We start from the raw sequence: 20,493 nt of genomic DNA, 5'->3' as shown, positions 1-20,493 counted from the left end.
ACACTAATATTGAACCGTCTACCCAGTTGAAAGACCAGCAAGCTTTAGATCCAGTGTTATTCTTCAGTCTGTGAGACAGAGGTTGAAGCCGTGAAGAGTTCTCTATGAAATATGGAGCTCCATAGACTACATTGCTAGCCGGTCGATCTGATACTGTAGGAAAATCTCATCTGGTCTTTCTCTGTCTTAACATTCCCTGGCCCTACCTCTCTCCATGAACAATTCTTCATATTCACACACTAGCCTCATTGGGTGTTCCCTGCCACATGGCTGACTGTAGGCTAGCAGGCTAGCAGGGCTGGGCCATGATAGATGGCTGGGAGAGTGAAGGGGGAAAATAAATTCCTCCCAGATTATGAGGTGACCTACATGTGTGAAGCCACAACAGAATAGAGAGCAAGAATCTGCCACTCAGTGTTCATGTGTGTGGACTGACTGACTGCAGGACTTTCCAGGGACCACTAATGATGTGACATGTTTCTGAGTCTTGGGACAAAAGATAAACAAAGAGAACTGGATGTTTCTGGGAAGAGATGTGGCTTACAGGAGTAGTTGACTCCTGATAAATGGTGATTACGTAAGTGTATATGCTCAGTTTAAATGCATTTGCAGTGAGTTCTCCGGTACCAATTCAATTACCCTATTTTCAATTGCTGAGTGTGTAGGGGAATAGATAGAGGAGGGTGGAAGGAGGGAGACTTACAGTGTGTTGAGGTTCTTTAGCCGTTTGAAGGAGCCAGGCTGTAAGTCCTTGATTTTGTTGAACCTCAGGTCTCTATGGAGGGAAAAACAGGAAAAACACAGTCATGAACAACATTGAGACAATCGAGTCTGTCAAACCAATCATCAACATGGCAAAGTTTTTACTGGCTGATGGCTATATTGAAACAGGCTGATACAATGATTACAATATACTTCAGTATATTCCATGTGTATCCAAACCCCTTAGGAATCTCCACTAACAGTGTTTATTATAAAGGATGAATAATAGCCACCTTATTCATATCACAGGAATGCCATTCATCGAGGTTTAATAATGGGGATTGGTTTACTTAACATTTGCCCTAAAGCTAACAATGAAGAGCTTCGTCATGGCTGTCAGGGAGACGAGGGAGTTTAGTAACCTATCACTTTACTTGACCCTCTCGTTATAAAGTGATGAAATCATGTCATGACATTAACCACTCATGTCCACTATGACAAATGACTTATACTGATAGGCCTCTAACACCACACTAAAACACTATTTGGTTTGTAACTAAAAGAGGTAGGTAGGCCATAATAGGGTTAAGTAATTCTATTCAAACTACGTATGGCATTTAGAGCTAGACACACATTGTCTCATTCAGTGAAATGGGAACATTTCTAAACAATGAAGTTATGCTTGTGGAACTTAGCCTCTAAGACCTTCAACTGAGTAATTTGCCAAATGTATTTTCATAAGACGGAGAGAAAAAAATGCTCTGTAAGTGGAACCAGCTATCCATATGAAGGACATACTGAGGGGTACAAGAGAGAAGAGAGGGTTTGTTGCTGCTGCCTTGAAAATATTCCTATTTTCCCGTCATTGCATTACATTGTCATACAAGTCACTGCCCTCAGAGGGGCCATTATTGGGTGTTTAGAACAATGAGCAGATAGCCTCGCTGCAAAGCCCTAACAACAAGGACCATAACTTCCCAGTCCAGAAGACAGAGTCCAGCCACAGTAACAGAGTCAAGACAAGTTGGTTTTGGAGACACAACACAAATATCCTTTATCTCTATGTTTAGGAGATGGAATGCTAAATCAAGCACCCTGCTACCCACATTCAACTATGGGTAATAGAAATCACTCTCATCAGCTACTCTGTAATGACCTTAACATTAACTGACAGACTCCAGGTCACAATACGCCCACATGCTCCACTAACAGAGTGATTCCAATGATGCCGTCTTTAAGTGTTGCTGAGTGGGTAACTGGGAGTAAAGTCAAGTGATTGGGATAGAACACTGATAAAGGATTTCAAGCATTCAAACTATCTTTCTACTTTGTCAGTAAAGATGCGAGTTCTGTGTCCATTCTCTTTCACCTTTGTTGACATGGTCTTCTCTAAGATGGTCTACTTTTCAATGCTGTGAATTCCATCTGGAACATGGGGTTCTTATTCACTTTTGGTCTGTATTTGCTTTGTATTAATGTTGCCTAGTTACTAGGGCTGGGATCAGTATCAAGATACTCGTTAGTATCGTGGCAAGGAAACAAAACACAAATCTGATTTAACTTCTCTATAAAAACAGCCCTAATGTTGGAAATAAACATAATTATGTTGTCATCCATAGTCACATTTATTTTCCAAGCTATAGCACACAATATTTTACATACAGCAGCTTTTTAAATGACCGAAAAATTTGGTCTGCTTCCTGTTTTCAAGAGTTTGGTCTGCTCCCTGTATCATCCCAGCCCTACCAGTTACCACTAGGGCTGGGCAGTATACCGTATTTTACTATATACCGGAATTGATGGAAGGACTGGCTTGAGTTTTTACTTTACCTTCTATAACGGTATTTGAATGTTTGGTTTCTTAAATGTGATATGCCATGTGTAACGATCATTTTTATAGTTTACACCCCTATTTGAGTCATCCCTCTCCGCGCTCTCTCTCTCTCTCTCTTTCCCTCTCTCTCCATGTTATTTCCAACCAGACCTAGCCCTGCCCCCTGTCACTCAAGGAGAGCGTTTCCTGTTGCTTGACCACGAGACACTCAGGGTTGCCATGTCTACGATTTTCCCGATTAATTGGGCTACTTTGAAAAAAATGTTGCGGGTGAAAATGTATTGGTCGCAGGTTGCAGCTTTTTTTGGCTTCTCCTAAATTTCACCGCGGCCGCCATGGAAATTTCATACAAATATATATTTAACTGTGACCTGCTGCTGCTGACCAGACTATTTAGATTGTCATTACAGAGACACCTACACTACCGGTCAAAGGTTTTAGAACACCTACTCATTCAAGGGTTTTTCTTTATTTTTACTATTTTCTACATTGTAGAATAATAGTGAAGACATCAAAACTATGAAATAACACATATGGATTCATATAGTAACCAAAAAAGTGTTAAACAAATCAAAATATATTTTATATTTGAGATTCTTCAAATAGCCACCCTTTGCTTTGATGACAGCGTTGCACACTCTTGGCATTCTCTCAACCAGCTTCATGAGGTGTGCCTTCTTAAAAGTTAATTTGTGGAATTTCTTTCCTTCTTAATGTGTTTGAGCCAATCAGTTGTGTTGTGACAAGGTAGGAGGGGTATACAGAAGATAGCCCTATTTGGTAAAAGACCAACTCCATATTATGGCAAGAACAGCTAAAATAAGCAAAGAGAAACGACAGTCCATCATTACTTTAAGACATGAAGGTCAGTCAATACGGAACATTTCAAGAACTTTGAAAGTTTATTTATGTTCAGTCGCAAAAACCATCAAGCGCTATGATGAAACCGGCTCTCATGAGGACCGCCACAGGAATGGAAGACCCAGAGTTACCTCTGCTGCAGAGGATAAGTTCATTAGTGTTACCAGCCTCAGAATTGCAGCCCAAGTAAATGCTTCACAGAGTTCAAGTAACAGACACATCTCAACATAAACTGTTCAGAGGAGACTGTGTGAATCAGGCCTTCATGGTCGAATTGCTGCAAAGAAACCACTACTAAAGGACACCAATAAGAAGAGGAGACCTGCTTGGGCCAAGAAATACGAGCAATGGACATTAGACCGGTGGAAATTTGTCCTTTGGTCTGGAGTCCAAATTTGAGATTTTTGGTTCCAACCGTTGTCTCTTTGTGAGACACGGTGTGGGTGAACGGATGATCTCCACATGTGTATTTCCCACCGTAAAGCATGGAGGAGGAGGTGTTATGGTGTGGGGTTGCTTTGCTGGTGACACTGTCATTGATTTATTTAGAATTCAAGGCACACTTAACCAGCATGGCTACCACAGCATTCTGCAGCGTTACGCCATCCCATCTGATTTGCGCTTAGTGGGATTATCATTTGTTTTTCAACAGAGCAATGACCCAACACACCTCCAGGCTGTGTAAGGGCTATTTGACCAAGAAGGAGCGTGATGGAGTGCTGCATCAGATTACCTGGCCTCCACAATCACCTGACCTCAACCCAACGGAGATTGTTTGGGATGACTTGGACCGCAGAGTGAAGAAAAAGCAGCCAGCAAGTGCTCAGCGTATGTGGGAACTCCTTCATGACTGTTGGAAAAGCATTCCACGTGAAGTTGTTTGAGAGAATGCCAAGAGTGTGCAAAGCTGTCATCAAGGGAAAGGGTGGCTATTTGAAGAATCTAATATATAAAATATATTTTGATTTGTTTAACACTTTTTTGGTTACTATATGATTCCATATGTGTTATTTCATAGTTTTGATGTCTTCACTATTATTATACAATGTAAAAAATAAAAACCCTTGAATGAGTAGGTGTTCTAAAACTTTTGTCCTGTTGTGTATTTCCAACCCTTTTTCCATAAAACATATTAACGCGCTAGAACTGATGCGTGTCAAGAAATAACGGTGGAAACAGGAAAACGAGTTTAGGCGCTCTAGAGCGTATTAGATAAATTCGCTCGGAGGTGCTTTAAACTGCATTCAAATATCGTCTGCTCATGGAAAACCGTATGAAGCAAAGGGTTTTACGCATGCTCAGTTTTTGGGTTTCGAGCGCAGCATGAGTGCTTCTGTTATGGGAAAAGTCCACAATGAAAATGACATTAAAAGTGGAGAATGATACATTTGCATCTGTTGGCCATCGATTAGCCTATTCATTTATATGCCTATGTAGGCTACTGTAGCCTACCAATTTATACAACAAATACATTCAAATTATGATATCACTGGAGTCAATGCAAATCAATTTGTGCCACTTGTGTAGCCTATCTGGAGCTGTCAAATTGATTTAATCAGTGGTGGAAAAAGTATCCAATTGTCATACTTGAGTAAAAATAAAGATACCTTAATAGAAAATGACTCAAGTAAATGTGTCACGATCGTCTAAGGAGGAGGACCAAGGCGCAGCGTTGAAGGTGAACATATTATTTATTATACTGATCACACGATCAAAACAGACGATAACGTGATGTCTACGGTTTAACACAAACCAAATAAGAACAAGAAACCACAAAACCAAAGGGAAAGACACAGTTTAAATATGGCTCCCAATCAGAGACAACCAGCTGACACTCGTTGCCTCTGATTGGGAGTCACTCAGGCCAACATAGAAATACAAACTAGACCCACAACCTACAACACAAAACATAGAAACTAACACCCTGGCTCAACATACGAGAGTCCTCCGAGCCAGGGCGTGACAGTACCCCCCCCTAAAGGCGCGGACTCCGACCGCGCCAACCAAACACAACAGGGGAGGGACCGGGTGGGCACTCCGCCTAGGCGGCGGATCCGGCTCGGGCATGATCCCCACTCGCTCTCTAACCCCCCAAAGTACCCCTGGTCCGGTCTGGCCCTGCTGACCGGAGCTGGACTGCACACTGGTGGAGCGGATTGCTCTAGCTCCAGCGTGAAGCAGCTGACCCGTGCCGAACCAGGCACCAGTGGAACAGGCACGGGCTGTGCCGGACTGACGACGCACACCACTGGCTTGGTGTGGGGAGCAGGGACGGCCCGAGCCGGCTGACGAAACGCACCCCTGACTTGGTGCGGGGAGCAGGAGCGGGCCAAACCGGGCTGACGAAACGCCCCACTGACTTGGTGCGGGGAGCAGGAACGGGCCGAACCGGGCTGACGAAGCGCACCACTGACTTGGTGCGGGGAGCAGGAACGGGCCGAACCGGGCTGACGAAGCGCACCACTGACTTGGTGCGGGGAGCAGGGACGGGCCGAGCCGGGCTGACGAAGCGCACCACTGACTTGGTGCGGGGAGCAGGAACAGGCCGGACCGTACTGGGGACACACCCCAGTACCTCTCGCCGTGCCTCTACACCTTCCACCCCCTCTTCGACCAGTGGCCCCCGTAACCTGGCGGCCTCCTCTGCCAACCCGCTGGGCCGCTCTGCCGCGGTCTCCTGCTGGCCCGTCGTCCACGGCGTTAGCCCCCCCCTAAAAATTCTCTGGGCTTCACTCCTACCCGTGGCCAAGGTCTCCATGTCCCTCGCCAGCCGTTCGCCCCTTCTGCCACAATGTCAAGCCCCTCTCCTCCTCATCCGGCTTGACCCAGTCGAGGAGGCGAAGGAGATCTGTTAGAGATCTCCTGGCGATGGCTCCTGGACACGCTGCTTGGTCACATCTTGGTGGTTTTCTTCTGTCACGATCGTCTAAGGAGGAGGACCAAGGCGCAGCGTTGAAGGTGAACATATTATTTATTATACTGATCACACGATCAAAACAACAGACGATAACGTGATGTCTACGGTTTAACACAAACCAAATAAGAACAAGAAACCACAAAACCAAAGGGAAAGACAGACAGTTTAAATATGGCTCCCAATCAGAGACAACCAGCTGACACTCGTTGCCTCTGATTGGGAGTCACTCAGGCCAACATAGAAATACAAACTAGACCCACAACCTACAACACAAAACATAGAAACTAACACCCTGGCTCAACATACGAGAGTCCTCCGAGCCAGGGCGTGACAGTACCCCCCCCTAAAGGCGCGGACTCCGACCGCGCCAACCAAACACAACAGGGGAGGGACCGGGTGGGCACTCCGCCTAGGCGGCGGATCCGGCTCCGGGCATGATCCCCACTCGCTCTCTAACCCCCCAAAGTACCCCTGGTCCGGTCTGGCCCTGCTGACCGGAGCTGGACTGCACACTGGTGGAGCGGATTGCTCTAGCTCCAGCGTGAAGCAGCTGACCCGTGCCGAACCAGGCACCAGTGGAACAGGCACGGGCTGTGCCGGACTGACGACGCACACCACTGGCTTGGTGTGGGGAGCAGGGACGGCCCGAGCCGGGCTGACGAAACGCACCCCTGACTTGGTGCGGGGAGCAGGAGCCCGGGCCAAACCGGGCTGACGAAACGCCCCACTGACTTGGTGCGGGGGAGCAGGAACGGGCCGAACCGGGCTGACGGCGCACCACTGACTTGGTGCGGGGAGCAGGAACGGGCCGAACCGGGCTGACGAAGCGCACCACTGACTTGGTGCGGGGAGCAGGGACGGGCCGAGCCGGGCTGACGAAGCGCACCACTGACTTGGTGCGGGGAGCAGGAACAGGCCGGACCGTACTGGGGACACACCCCAGTACCTCTCGCCGTGCCTCTACACCTTCCACCCCCTCTTCGACCAGTGGCCCCCGTAACCTGGCGGCCTCCTCTGCCAACCCGCTGGGCCGCTCTGCCGCGGTCTCCTGCTGGCCCGTCGTCCACGGCGTTAGCCCCCCCCTAAAAATTCTCTGGGCTTCACTCCTACCCGTGGCCAAGGTCTCCATGTCCCTCGCCAGCCGTTCGCCCTTCTGCCACAATGTCAAGCCCCTCTCCTCCTCATCCGGCTTGACCCAGTCGAGGAGGCGAAGGAGATCTGTTAGAGATCTCCCTGGCGATGGCTCCTGGACACGCTGCTTGGTCACATCTTGGTGGTTTCTTCTGTCACGATCGTCTAAGGAGGAGGACCAAGGCGCAGCGTTGAAGGTGAACATATTATTTATTATACTGATCACACGATCAAAACAACAGACGATAACGTGATGTCTACGGTTTAACACAAACCAAATAAGAACAAGAAACCACAAAACCAAAGGGAAAGACAGACAGTTTAAATATGGCTCCCAATCAGAGACAACCAGCTGACACTCGTTGCCTCTGATTGGGAGTCACTCAGGCCAACATAGAAATACAAACTAGACCCACAAACTACAACACAAAACATAGAAACTAACACCCTAGCTCAACATACGAGAGTCCTCCGAGCCAGGGCGTGACAAAATGTGAAAGTATTTGGTTTTAAATTTACTTAATTATCAAAAGTAAATGTATAAATCATTTCAAATTCCTCATATTAAGCAAACCTGATGGCACCATTTTCTTGTTTTTTTTATTTATGGATAGCCAGGGGCTATCTACACCACTCAGACATCATTTACAAATTAAGCGTGTGTGTTTAGTGAGTCCGCCAGATCAGAGGCAGTAGGGATGACCAGGGATGTTCTGTGGATAAGTGTGTGATTTGGACCATTTCCCTGTCCTGCTAAGCATTCAAAATGTAACGAGTACTTTCGGGTGTCAGGGAAAATGTATGGAGTAAAAAGTACATCATATTTTTAGGTATGTAGTGAAGTAAAAGTAAAAGTTGTCAAAAATATAAATAGTAATGTAGAGATACTTCTCCAAAAAAAAGTACTTAAGTAGTACTTTAAAGTATTTTTACTTAAGTACTTTACACCACTGGATTTAATAAATAGGTTATATTATAACTTCATTGTTGTTGTAGCCCTGTGTTATTATGCAATTATTAATGGCCATGTTTAGTTAATGAAATTGGAAGTTATCAATTGTGATCATGGTCACAGTTCTATCACAATTGCTGATCAGTTGTTTAATAGAATGCATTAGATTGAAGGTAACAGTCAGTCAGATTAGGCTACAGGTACAAAAAAAACACTGGCTGTTGTTGACAAGCATAGGCCTAAACAGTTCATATCCATATTATTAATATTTGATTCAGTGAGCAAGCTGCTCATTCATCTTACATCTTGCCTACATCTTTCCTAGGCTATTGTAGGCTATCTGACATGAGATGTAGGCATATCAAGGGTTATAGGCTACCTGCATCTAGCTAACCAAACCATTGCAAAGTTGAATTACAATCATAAACCCATATTTTAGTCAGTAGGCCTTGCCTATGCCTATTGAAATGACAAGTCAATCTTGCAAATAGGCCATTTATAACGGTTTGTAGTCTTAACATCTGGCACATAATAACGGCACAAGTGCCAGAAAATAGCCTAACATTTATTTTTTTGAAGTTTAATAAGGGCACATTATATTTTCTCTTGCGACATATTCAAATTCCTTTATTAGTCACATTAGCTCACAATAATTATTACTTTGATGGAAAACCGAATTTTGCTTCTTTAGGTCGTTAGAAGTTAAATTGATATTCCTTCTTAATTTGCTCAATAAGGTTATTGAAAAGGGGTTCTTTAGCTAAATGTGGCAACTCCTCTCTTGCTGCGAAAAACAAATGTGGGCTAGTTTTCAGGCCTTGTGGGCGGGTTTTGAGTAGTCATTGGGCTAGAAATTTTAGCTAGACCTGTCAACTCTGGAGACACTTGCGTTCAGTCTGCATGGTCAATGCAGCACATGCAACAATGTTGATGACAACGATGTTTCCAATTTGTTTCTTAATATAAATCCACAAGCGTTCTATAATTACACTATTAGTTTGTGTTTCTTACATCTGCAAACAGCTAGTTTGTATTTTCGTAGCAAGTTTTAGCTAAATCGTGTTAGCCGCTAATGCTAATCGCGAGTTAGCTGACTAGCTACCTAGCTAATAAATGTACTGAGTCAGAGCAAACGTAGCGCCTAGCTAATACAGCCTAATACCAGTGCTGGTGTAGGTATGTTGTTTGTGCAACAGAATCTTCTAAATCAAAAAGGAATAGGCGAAGCATGAATATGTTGGCTACATGAAGAAAGACTTAATGTAGCCAAAGATTATAGGTTCCCCTAGGAAACACTGACCATCTCTTTGGTTCCTACCCTGTCACAATAACTCCTCCCTGGCATTTTCATTCGTTGTCATGTCAAACAACACTGTATTCAAAGTGCCCACTGTTATTTATATTCTAACTATAGAATTAGAATAAACATTCTATTTCCATGATTCCAACAGTTCACCCAAGTGTTTTGCTCTAAATCGGAAGTCAAATCGCAATTTTAACATTTGGTTAAAAATAAGGCCTATTTTTTTTGCCCATCTCGTGCAGCCCTACGTGGCAGTGTGGAAATTATCTCAAATGAGTGGAGGAAATGTAGAAATTGATGGAAATGCAGGAAATTATTTTGGGTTGAAGTTGAATTGAACAGTATAAAACAATCAGAATGGAGAAAGACCAATTGAAATCACTTAGAACGTATGTGTTGCAACAGGAGGGTCACGCACTACTCATAAAGCAAATTTATAACTTGTTTTATTCATAAACATAAAATACAGTAAAATATCATCATACTTTAACAATTTGAAAAATACTGTGATATTATATTTTGGCCATATCGCTCAGCCCTAGTTACCACATGCACAATAATCACTGAAGACCAAATCATAAAAACTATACATTCCTGGATTTCTTCCTTTCTCATGTTTCTGTGAAAATGTCCACCAAAAAACTAAGCGACCTGATTTCATAGCCAGTGAAATGTTTATGGGTCACTCACTCTGTAAATCCCTGCATATTGATCCAATTATAGAGCCCAACTTTTTAAATACTCACTTCCTTTCAGATAGAACCCTCAACAAAGGCTGTGTGCACCACTGGCTAGAGGAGAGCAGGAGGAGCAGGAAGCCAGCTGAGCGCCGTTCACCCTCTATCAGAAACACTGCTCTGATATCTGACCATCTACAGCCCCTTCAAACTCAACGGAAGTCAAGTAACATAACATTTAGGGCTGGTACAATTACCGTATAACCGACGGTTATGGGTGAAGACCGTCATGAAAATAAAATAACCGTCATAACCATTTTTGGTGTGTGGAATGAACAGCTGACTGAAGACGGGATGGCCGGATATTCGTGCGGTAACATGGACAAATAACAACATGATAAAACTTTTTTTCTTTGGTTGCCTAGGCAATGCCCCCCTCCCTGCAGCAGCAGCATTCCATTTATATGGCAGCACATGCAGTCAGGAGTGGAAGAAACGCAAGAAGAAATGCATAGAAAAAGAAATGCAAGCATAGCAGACCACATACCAAAAGCAATAATGACAAAAGGAAACTTTTTTCCAAAACAGCTCAACTTTTCTACAGTATGCGCCTCCCTAATAAAATACATGAGAAGCAGTAGAAACTGAGGGTGAAATTAGTTCAAACTCATTTTTCATTCCTCAGCCATGCTTCTATGCATACTCTACATACCTCCTTTCCCTGAACATGGATATTCACACTTCCCTAATAAAGCTGGTGTTTATAGATGGAAGATAACTGTTTAAGTTGTATGCCTTGAAGGGGAGACCCATCTCCAGGCAGCCAACCTGTGAGTCAGGGAGTGCAGAGCTCTGACAAGACATGCAGGAACAGGGGCTGCCCCGCAGACTCCAGGCCCAGGGAAGGAAGGAGGAGAGGGGGGAAGGGGTGGAGGGACAAGGGGGCTCTGGGGGCTGCTACATGCTGGTTCAGGCAGCACCTACGTACCTGCACACCTCAAACATGAAAGTAAAGGTGTGTGTGTGTGTGTGTGTGTGCGTGTGTATGTGAGTGTGTGTGTTTGTGTTAGATTGAGGCAGGAAAGCGTTATAAGAACCAGACACTAGAACCAGCCGAAGGCTGCTGAAAAGTGTTTGGGAGAAAAGACTGATGGGGTGCCCTGAGGTTGAAGAAGTAAACAAAAACTTTGGAAAGCTCAAATGACAAAGCGTACCTATCCATCAGGCACACATTCTCTCCTCCAAGCACTTGGCTGATAATCCCTACTTACAACAACGCTGTCCAAAATAGACATACAGCAACATTCTCCAAATAGTATGTATTTATTAGGGCCGGGACGATACCAGTATAGTTGTTAGTATCGTGGCAAGGAAGTAAAACACGATGCGGATTTAACTACTTTAGGAAAACAGCCCTAATGTTGGAAACAAACATTATGTTGTCATCAGGAGTCACATTTATTTAATTTCCAAGCTATAGCACACAATATTTATACAGCAGGTTTTTAAAGGACCAAAGAGTTTAGTCTGCTTCGTGTTTTCATTTTTGCCATAGAAAAAATATTGCGATACTGGTATCGTTCCGGCCCTAGTATTTATGGGAAAAGGGAAGGGCAGAAATAAGTCAGGGCTAAAATAACAAGGGAGCACTTTATGGCTGTTGGTATCAGATACATATCAGGATCAGGTAGGTAGACTACACCCTCTATTGATTGCGGTGGATGAATGATGCCTTTGTCAACAGAAGCACTTGTCCCCTAAAGTGTGTGTAGCCTACCCTTACAGTATACAGTGGGGGGAAAAAGTATTTAGTCAGCCACCAATTGTGCAAGTTCTCCCACTTAAAAAGATGAGAGAGGCCTGTAATTTTCATCATAGGTACACGTCAACTATGACAGACAAAATAAGAAAAAAAAATCCAGAAAATCACATTGTAGGATTTTTAATTAATTTATTTGCAAATTATGGTGGAAAATAAGTATTTGGTCAATAACAAAAGTTTCTCAATACTTTGTTATATACCCTTTGTTGGCAATGACACAGGTCAAACGTTTTCTGTAAGTCTTCACAAGGTTTTCACACACTGTTGCTGGTATTTTGGCCCATTCCTCCATGCAGATCTCCTCTAGAGCAGTGATGTTTTGGGGCTGTCGCTGGGCAACACGGACTTTCAACTCCCTCCAAAGATTTTCTATGGGGTTGAGATCTGGAGACTGGCTAGGCCACTCCAGGACCTTGAAATGCTTCTTACGAAGCCACTCCTTCGTTGCCCGGGCGGTGTGTTTGGGATCATTGTCATGCTGAAAGACCCAGCCACGTTTCATCTTCAATGCCCTTGCTGATGGAAGGAGGTTTTCACTCAAAATCTCACGATACATGGCCCCATTCATTCTTTCCTTTACACCAGGGGTATTCAACAAAATTTAAAAAAGGTCCAGTTAGAGAAAATGTTTTGAAGCAAAGGTCCAGAAGATCATAATGTCTAACAATTTAGTGGTATATATATTTAAGTAGCCTAGTAGTTCTGAATGTAATCAATAACTGACCGTCTAATCAAATTAATTCAGTACAATTCAAAAACTTGTTGACAATATTTATTATCACGAAACATAGAACTGAACATTAGGGTTGTCCTCGACTAAAGAAATTCTTAGTCGACTAACACTTATATGAGTTTGTCGACTAATCGATTAGTTGATTTAATCGACAGAGCTGTGCAAGACGAAAAGCGCAATATAAATGTAGTTAATTAACCATCTGTAAAACTGAGTTTCTCCGAAATTAATCCTGCAAAAGCACCACTTTAAATCTCGTGTTCACCAGAAATGTTCTCATAAGTTACTTGGAAATGAGTAATTAAGCATGAATAAGCATAAAAAATGACTTATCGACTAAAGAAATCTTAGTCGACTAAGACCAAAAGCGACCGATTAGTCGACTAATCGACTAAGAGGGGCAGCCCTACTGAACATATATGTATGACTGTAGATATGTACAATGTGCTCTCATTAATTAACTAAATAAAACTAGGGCTGCATGTCAAAATAAGAGAAAATAAATAAAATGTGAAAATTGTGCATTTTCAAAAAAAGTGCTTAACTTCAGAAAAATAATATAAAGGGAGGAAAAGTTTGAATTTCCCCTTTTCTGTTTCACATCTTGACTCAACAGTCTCAACCAATTTTACAAATAATAAATCTCAACAGATCTTAACAATTGAACAGTTTTAGAGTATCACTTTCTTCCCCTCATATCCCACTCCACCATGTTTTTGCTCAGTGAGAGAATTGAGCTTTAGCCTGTCTTGCCAGAATTTTAAACCTGGGCTTGAATGGAGTCAGGGCCATTCTCATACACATGTGAAGGTGCTCATTGGTGAGCCTGGAACGATATTTAGTTTTAATTATGTTCATTGTGGAGAAAGCTGCCTCGCAGTTGTATGTGGAGCCAAACATGGTCAAGATGTATAGGGGCTACTTTCCTCAGACCCGGGAAAGCAGTCTCAGGGACCATTTGGAACCAGAAAGTGGAAGGGTCAGTTCTTACAAACTGCTCTTTCAGGGCCACATCTGCTTGGAGATCAACCAATTGCATCTGGAGAGACCCAGCATTTACCCATTTAAAGTGCTGTGTGACTTCCTTTGAGAATCCCCTGACATCTGTGATCAGAAATGGGTTCTGAATGAACATGGTGAGCTGCTCTCCAAAGCTGAAGCTGTCAAAACGGTTGCTGAAGTTTACAATCAGCTTATCAATAAAATCAACAAAAGAAGACAAATCTCTCTGTCCCTGAACCTGTTCCTGCACTGCTGGGAAGTGTACACAGTCTCCCTGCAGGTCTTCCTTGAACACTTCAAGTTTCCTCTGAAAGGAGCGAACAGCTGTCATCAGTTCACAAATTGAATTGTCCTTGCCCTGTAGCCTCAAATTCAGTTCATTCAGATGTGACGTGATGTCAACCAAAAAGGCCACATTATCCATCCATTTCTCATTTTCTAAAAAGAGAGAAAACTGTGTTGCCTTCTGACTGCTTAGCTCTGCCAAAAAAGATGCTAATTCCCTCCTGATGGACCAAAAGCGCTCTAGCACCCTGCCTTTGCTGAGCCATCTCACATTGTTGTGCAGCAAAAGATCATCAGCATTGGCATCAACTTCTCTGAGGAATTCCCTAAGCATGCGATGCTGGTAGGAAGAGGATGCCCTGAGAAAATTTATAATTTTCATCATTGTATTCATCACCTCAGCATGCTCATCTGACAGGGAGGCACAGAGGACAGATTGATGAATGATGCAATGGTAAGATAAAAGCTCAGGATTGTCCCCTTTCAGTCTTGCTACAGCTCCTTTTTCTTTCCCTATCATAGAAGGGGCTCCATCTGTGGTTATTGAAACCACTTGTTTTGGCTCTATTCCTCTTTTTGTTAACATCTCCTTAATGGCCAGGTAGATATCCTCTCCTCTTGTACTGGTCTGAAGGGGAGTGACACCTAACATGTCTTCACAGAATGTTTTCTGGGCTGTGTTGAAAAACCTGGCAAACACTAACAGCTGAGCATTGTCACATATGTCAGTGGACTCATCCACAGCTAAGCCTACACATGGTGCCTTATGCATGGCTTCATCTAGCTGGGTTAGCACATCCTGAGTTAATATTTCACTTTTCTTTGTGGCAGATGATGCTGACATGGGAATTTGCTTTATTTTATCACAAAGCTCATTTTTTTGTTTTCCCTCAAGTAGTGTTTCAGCTACTGCACTCATGCATTCTTTGACAACCCCTCCATCTGTAAATGGCTTTTTTGTGTTTACCCAAAATCCAAGAAACTCTGAGGGAACACTCAAGAGCACGTTGTTGGGCAGTGAATGTGTTGCTCAGGATCCTGGTGGACTGGTCATATTGGGCTCTGAGACTACTTACTTTCTGTGATCTCAATTCAGATTTGAGTGGGTACGTTTGTTCAAAACCTTTATGTTTTGTCTCATAATGGCGTTTCACATTGCCACTTTTAATAAGTGCCACGGTTTCTGCACATATGAGACACACTGGTTTAGTGCTCCCATTGGGAAGTATGAACAGAAATGAGTCTGTCCATTCTGGATTAAATGCTCTGTTTTCATTGTCCACTTTTCTTTTTTTTGGAGAGTGCCATTTGTTCCTTATTTTCTCTAACTGTTACCCTTTTTCTGCCTCACTCGTCTGTTTCGCTCCCTTTCTCCGTCTCACTCATATTTTCGTCAACTTTCTCCGTCTCACTCGTATTTTCCTCAGCTTTCTCCGGCACACTCGTCTGTATCTCTCCCTTTCTCCGTCTCATTCGTCTGTTTCTCACTCGTCTGTTTCGTTCCCTTTCTCCGTCTCATTCGTCTGTTTTCGCTCCCTTTGTTTTCTACATATATCGCTATCTTTTTAATCCGACTTTCTTTTCCTTGGTAACTTGCCTCTAAAACTCTCATCTGTCTGCACTGTAGAGTCCCAATGTTTACCGCCAGGAATGCAAAGACTTCATTGGCTGAGTGGTATCACGTGGGATCGCTTAACTCACATGCAATTGGTCGGTGAGTTTCCTCATTCACAAAACGAGTACCGTAAAGACTACAAAAGCTGTGCATATTAAAATAGAAGCGCCCCGTCAGGTTTTAATTCATAATCTTTTGTTTTGGTCCGGGTCCGTATGGGACGGCTTCTGGGTCCGGATCCGGACCGCGGTCCGCCTGTTAGTGACCTATGCTTTACACGGATCAGTCGTCCTGGTCCCTTTGCAGAAAAACAGCCCCAAAGCATGATGTTTCCACCCCCATGCTTCACAGTAGGTATGGTGTTCTTTGGATGCAACTCAGCATTCTTTGTCCTCCAAACACGACGAGTTGAGTTTTTACCAAAAAGTTCTATTTTGGTTTCATCTGACCATATGACATTCTCCCAATCCTCTTCTGGATCATCCAAATGCACTCTAGCAAACTTCAGACGGGCCTGGACATGTACTGGCTTAAGCAGGGGGACACGTCTTGCACTGCAGGATTTGAGTCCCTGGCGGCATAGTGTGTTACTGATGGTAGGCTTTGTTACTTTGGTCCCAGCTCTCTGCAGGTCATTCACTAGGTCCCCCGTGTGGTTCTGGGATTTTTGCTCACCATTCTTGTGATCATTTTGACCCCACGGGGTGAGATCTTGCGTGGAGCCCCAGATCGAGGGAGATTATCAGTGGTCTTGTATGTCTTCCATTTCCTAATAATTGCTCCCACAGTTGATTTCTTCAAACCAAGCTGCTTACCTATTGCAGATTCAGTCTTCCCAGCCTGGTGCAGGTCTACAATTTTGTTTCTGGTGTCCTTTGACAGCTCTTTGGTCTTGGCCATAGTGGAGTTTGGAGTGTGACTGTTTGAGGTTGTGGACAGGTGTCTTTTATACTGATAACAAGTTCAAACAGGTGCCATTAATACAGGTAACGAGTGGAGGACAGAGGAGCCTCTTAAAGAAGAAGTTACAGGTCTGTGAGAGCCAGAAATCTTGCTTGTTTGTAGGTGGCCAAATACTTATTTTCCACCATAATTTGCAAATAAATTCATTAATAATCCTACAATGTGATTTTCTGGATTTTTTTCCCTCAATTTGTCTGTCATAGTTGACGTGTACCTATGATGAAAATTACAGGCCTCTCTCATCTTTTTAAGTGGGAGAACATGCACAATTGGTGGCTGACTAAATACTTTTTTTCCCCACTGTAGTAGTATGGAGGACTGTGTTTCCCAACAGAGCGGATCACAAGAAACCCCAATCAGGCCAGATAAGGTCAGAGGTGGACCATTATACCTGCAGTAGCATCTAAACAGCAGTACTGCAATCACTGTTTCACTCAAGACAACTAGTATGCCTACAAATTCACATTCAAAACCTTTACCATTTACAGTGAGGGAAAGAAGTATTTGATCCCCTGCTGATTTTGTACGTTTGCCCACTGACAAAGAAATGATCCGTCTATAATTTTAATGGTAGGTTTATTTGAACAGTGAGAGACAGAATAACAACAAAAAAATCCAGAAAAACGCATGTCAAAAATGTTATAAATTGATTTGCATTTTAATGAGGGAAATAAGTATTTGACCCCCTCTCAATCAGAAAGATTTCTGGCTCCCAGGTGTCTTTTATACAGGTAACGAGCTGAGATTAGGAGCACACTCTTAAAGGGAGTGCTCCTAATCTCAGTTTTTTACCTGTATAAAAGACACCTGTCTACAGAAGCAATCAATCAATCAGATTCCAAACTCTCCACCATGGCCAAGACCAAAGAGCTCTCCAAGGATGTCAGGGACAAGATTGTAGACCTACACAAGGCTGGAATGGGCTACAAGACCATCGCCAAGCAGCTTGGTGAGAAGGTGACAACAGTTGGTGCGATTATTCGCAAATGGAAGAAACACAAAATAACTGTCAATCTCCCTCGGCCTGGGGCTCCGTGCAAGATCTCACCTCGTGGAGTTGCAATGATCATGAAAACGGTGAGGAATCAGCCCAGAACTACATGGGAGGATCTTGTCAATGATCTCAAGGCAGCTGGGACCATAGTCACCAAGAAAACAATTGGTAACACACTACGCCGTGAAGGACTGAAATCCTGCAGCGCCCGCAAGGTCCCCCTGCTCAAGAAAGCACATATACATTTTTTACATGTGTTTTTTGTTGTTATTCTGTCTCTCGCTGTTCAAATAAACCTACCATTAAAATTATAGACCGATCATTTCTTTGTCAGTGGGCAAACGTACAAAATCAGCAGGGGATCAAATACTTTTTTCCCTCATAATTCTTCTAACATTAATGGCCTCAAACATCCTTCCTCAAATAGCCACCAGTCTGACTATGGTAAACAACAGGCGAACAATATGGCATTGTGATCCCAGCAGTAAATGAGTTGACCATGCCAGATAAAGGAGCGTCTGGAGCCAGAGTCAGCTGGTGCTCGACACAGTGGCTTATCACCATGGAGTAGTGAGAAAACTGGGAGGAAGATGAGTGTCATTGAGTAACAACAGGAACAGATTGGGCAGACCTCCAATAAACAGTTATTTGCTACTTGAGCCTGTCCGTCTGTCTGTCTGTCTGACTCCACAGCAAACAGACTCCTTTCATCAGCAGGAGGTTGTTCAGATGTTGTGGATAATTTTGTTTTGCCTATTGATGTTCATTGGAGGGTTTTTGAACAAGCTTCATTGACAGAGTCCATTAACTCAAGTTCATCTTTTGATGGCACTGCTCCCCCTCCAAAGCTTATCAGGCCACTGAAGCCAAAACATTTTAGAACAACATTCTACTTATCACCTTGACCGAAAACAGGTAACACAAAGTAGCAGCAGAAACAGACTTGTAGGTCTTGGCACTGCAGATACTGTTGGAAATAGAAACCTGAACACAACACAGTTTTGATACAGTGCAAACTTTCTGGATGCATTTGCTTGACTCCAGAGGGAAAACAAACAAACTGAAAGTATCTAGGATCTACCGCCCATCGCCCACACTCATACACCGTGCCACCCTGCCTTAATCGGTGTACTGATAATGACAGAGCAAGGTCCATGCTGTCTGTGAATAAAGTTATACTGAACAAAAATATAAACGCAACATGTATAGTGTTGGTCCCATGTTTCATGAGCTGAAATAAAAGATCCCAGAAATGTATCAAAAAGCTTATTTCTCTCAAATTTGTTTACATCCCTGTTAGTGGGCATTTCTCATTTGCCAAGATAATCCATCCACCTGTCAGGTGTGGCATATAAAGAAGCTGATTAAACAGCATGATGATTAAACAGGTGCACGTTGTGCTGGGGACAACAAAAGATCACTCTAAAACAGTGGTTCCCAACCTTTTTGTCTTAATGTACCACCAAGTATATTTTGCTCTGTCCGGAGTACCCCTGAAGTACCCCCTCATGTACATTTTACCAGTAAACCTATGGTCTCATGAGTCTTCTCAAGTACCCCCTGTGGATAGGCCAAGTACCCCCAGGGGTCCTAGTACCCCTGGTTGGGAAACACTGCTCTATAATGTGCAGTTTTGTCACACAACACAATGCCACGGATGTCTCAAGTTTTGAGGGAGCGTGCAATTGGCATGCTGACTGCAGGAATGTCCACCAGAGCTGTTGCCAAATAATTGAATGTTAATTTTTCTGCCATAAGCTGCCTCCAACTTTGTTTTAGAGAATTTGGCAGTACATCCTACCGGCCTCACAACCGCAGACCACGTGTAACCACGCCAGCCCAGGACCTCCACATCCGGCTTCTTCACCTGCGGGATTGTCTGAGACCAGCCACTCGGACAGCTGATTAAACTGTGGGTTTGCACAACCAAAGAATTTCAGCACAAATTGTCAGAAACCGTCAGGGAAGCTCATTTATGTGCTCGTCATCCTCACCAGGGTCTTGACCTGACTGCAGCTCGATGTCGTAACTGACATCAGTGGGCAAATGCTCACTTTCGATGGCCACTGGCATGCTGGAGAAGTGTGCTCTTCACAGATGAATCCCGGTTTCAACTGTACCGGGCAGATGGCAGACAGCATGTATGGCGTCATGTGGGCGAGCAGTTTTCTGATGTCAACGTTGTGAACAGAGTGCCCCATGGTGGAGGTGGGGTTATGGTATGGGTAGGCATAAGCTACGGACAACAAACACAATTGCATTTTATCGATGGCAATTTGAATGGACAGAGATACCGTGACGAGATCCTGAGGCCCATTGTTGTGCCATTCATCCGCAGCCATCACCTCATGTTTCAGCATGATAATGCACGGCCCCATGTTGGAAGGATCTGTACCCAATTCCTGGAAGTTTAAAATGTCCCAGTTCTTCCATGGCCTGCATACTCACCAGACATGTCACCCATTGAGCATGTTTGGGACACTCTGGATCGACGTGTATAACAGCGTGTTACAGTTCCCGACAATATACAGCAACTTCGCACAGCCACTGAAGAGGAATGGGACAACTTTCCACAGGCCACAATCAACAGCTTGATCAACTCTATGCAAAGGAGATGTGTGGTCACACAAGATACTGACTGGTTTTCTGATCCACACCCCTAACTTTTTTTAAAAGTACTGTACAGTGAGGGAAAAAAGTAT

General features: G+C 43.7%; 1 protein-coding gene and 1 long non-coding RNA gene across 3 annotated transcripts in view; one reads left to right on the top strand and one right to left on the bottom strand.

The window, feature by feature from the left end:
* Positions 1–20,493, bottom strand: part of LOC121545046 (peroxidasin) — a 99,303-nt gene that overhangs the window by 58,820 nt on the left and 19,990 nt on the right. For both annotated transcript variants that reach the window (XM_041855403.2, XM_045209163.1), the window contains exon 2: positions 704–775. In XM_041855403.2, the coding sequence (XP_041711337.2) occupies positions 704–775 (72 nt within the window). The remainder of the gene's footprint in view (positions 1–703; positions 776–20,493) is intronic.
* Positions 15,175–15,677, top strand: LOC121545047. Its single transcript, XR_005996190.2, has 2 exons — positions 15,175–15,268; positions 15,455–15,677. It is a non-coding gene; the product is annotated as an uncharacterized LOC121545047 (long non-coding RNA).

Source organism: Coregonus clupeaformis, chromosome 29 (genome assembly GCF_020615455.1).
Source record: "Coregonus clupeaformis isolate EN_2021a chromosome 29, ASM2061545v1, whole genome shotgun sequence".
Classification (NCBI taxonomy): domain Eukaryota; kingdom Metazoa; phylum Chordata; class Actinopteri; order Salmoniformes; family Salmonidae; genus Coregonus; species Coregonus clupeaformis.
This window is presented reverse-complemented; position numbering and strand designations above follow the sequence as displayed.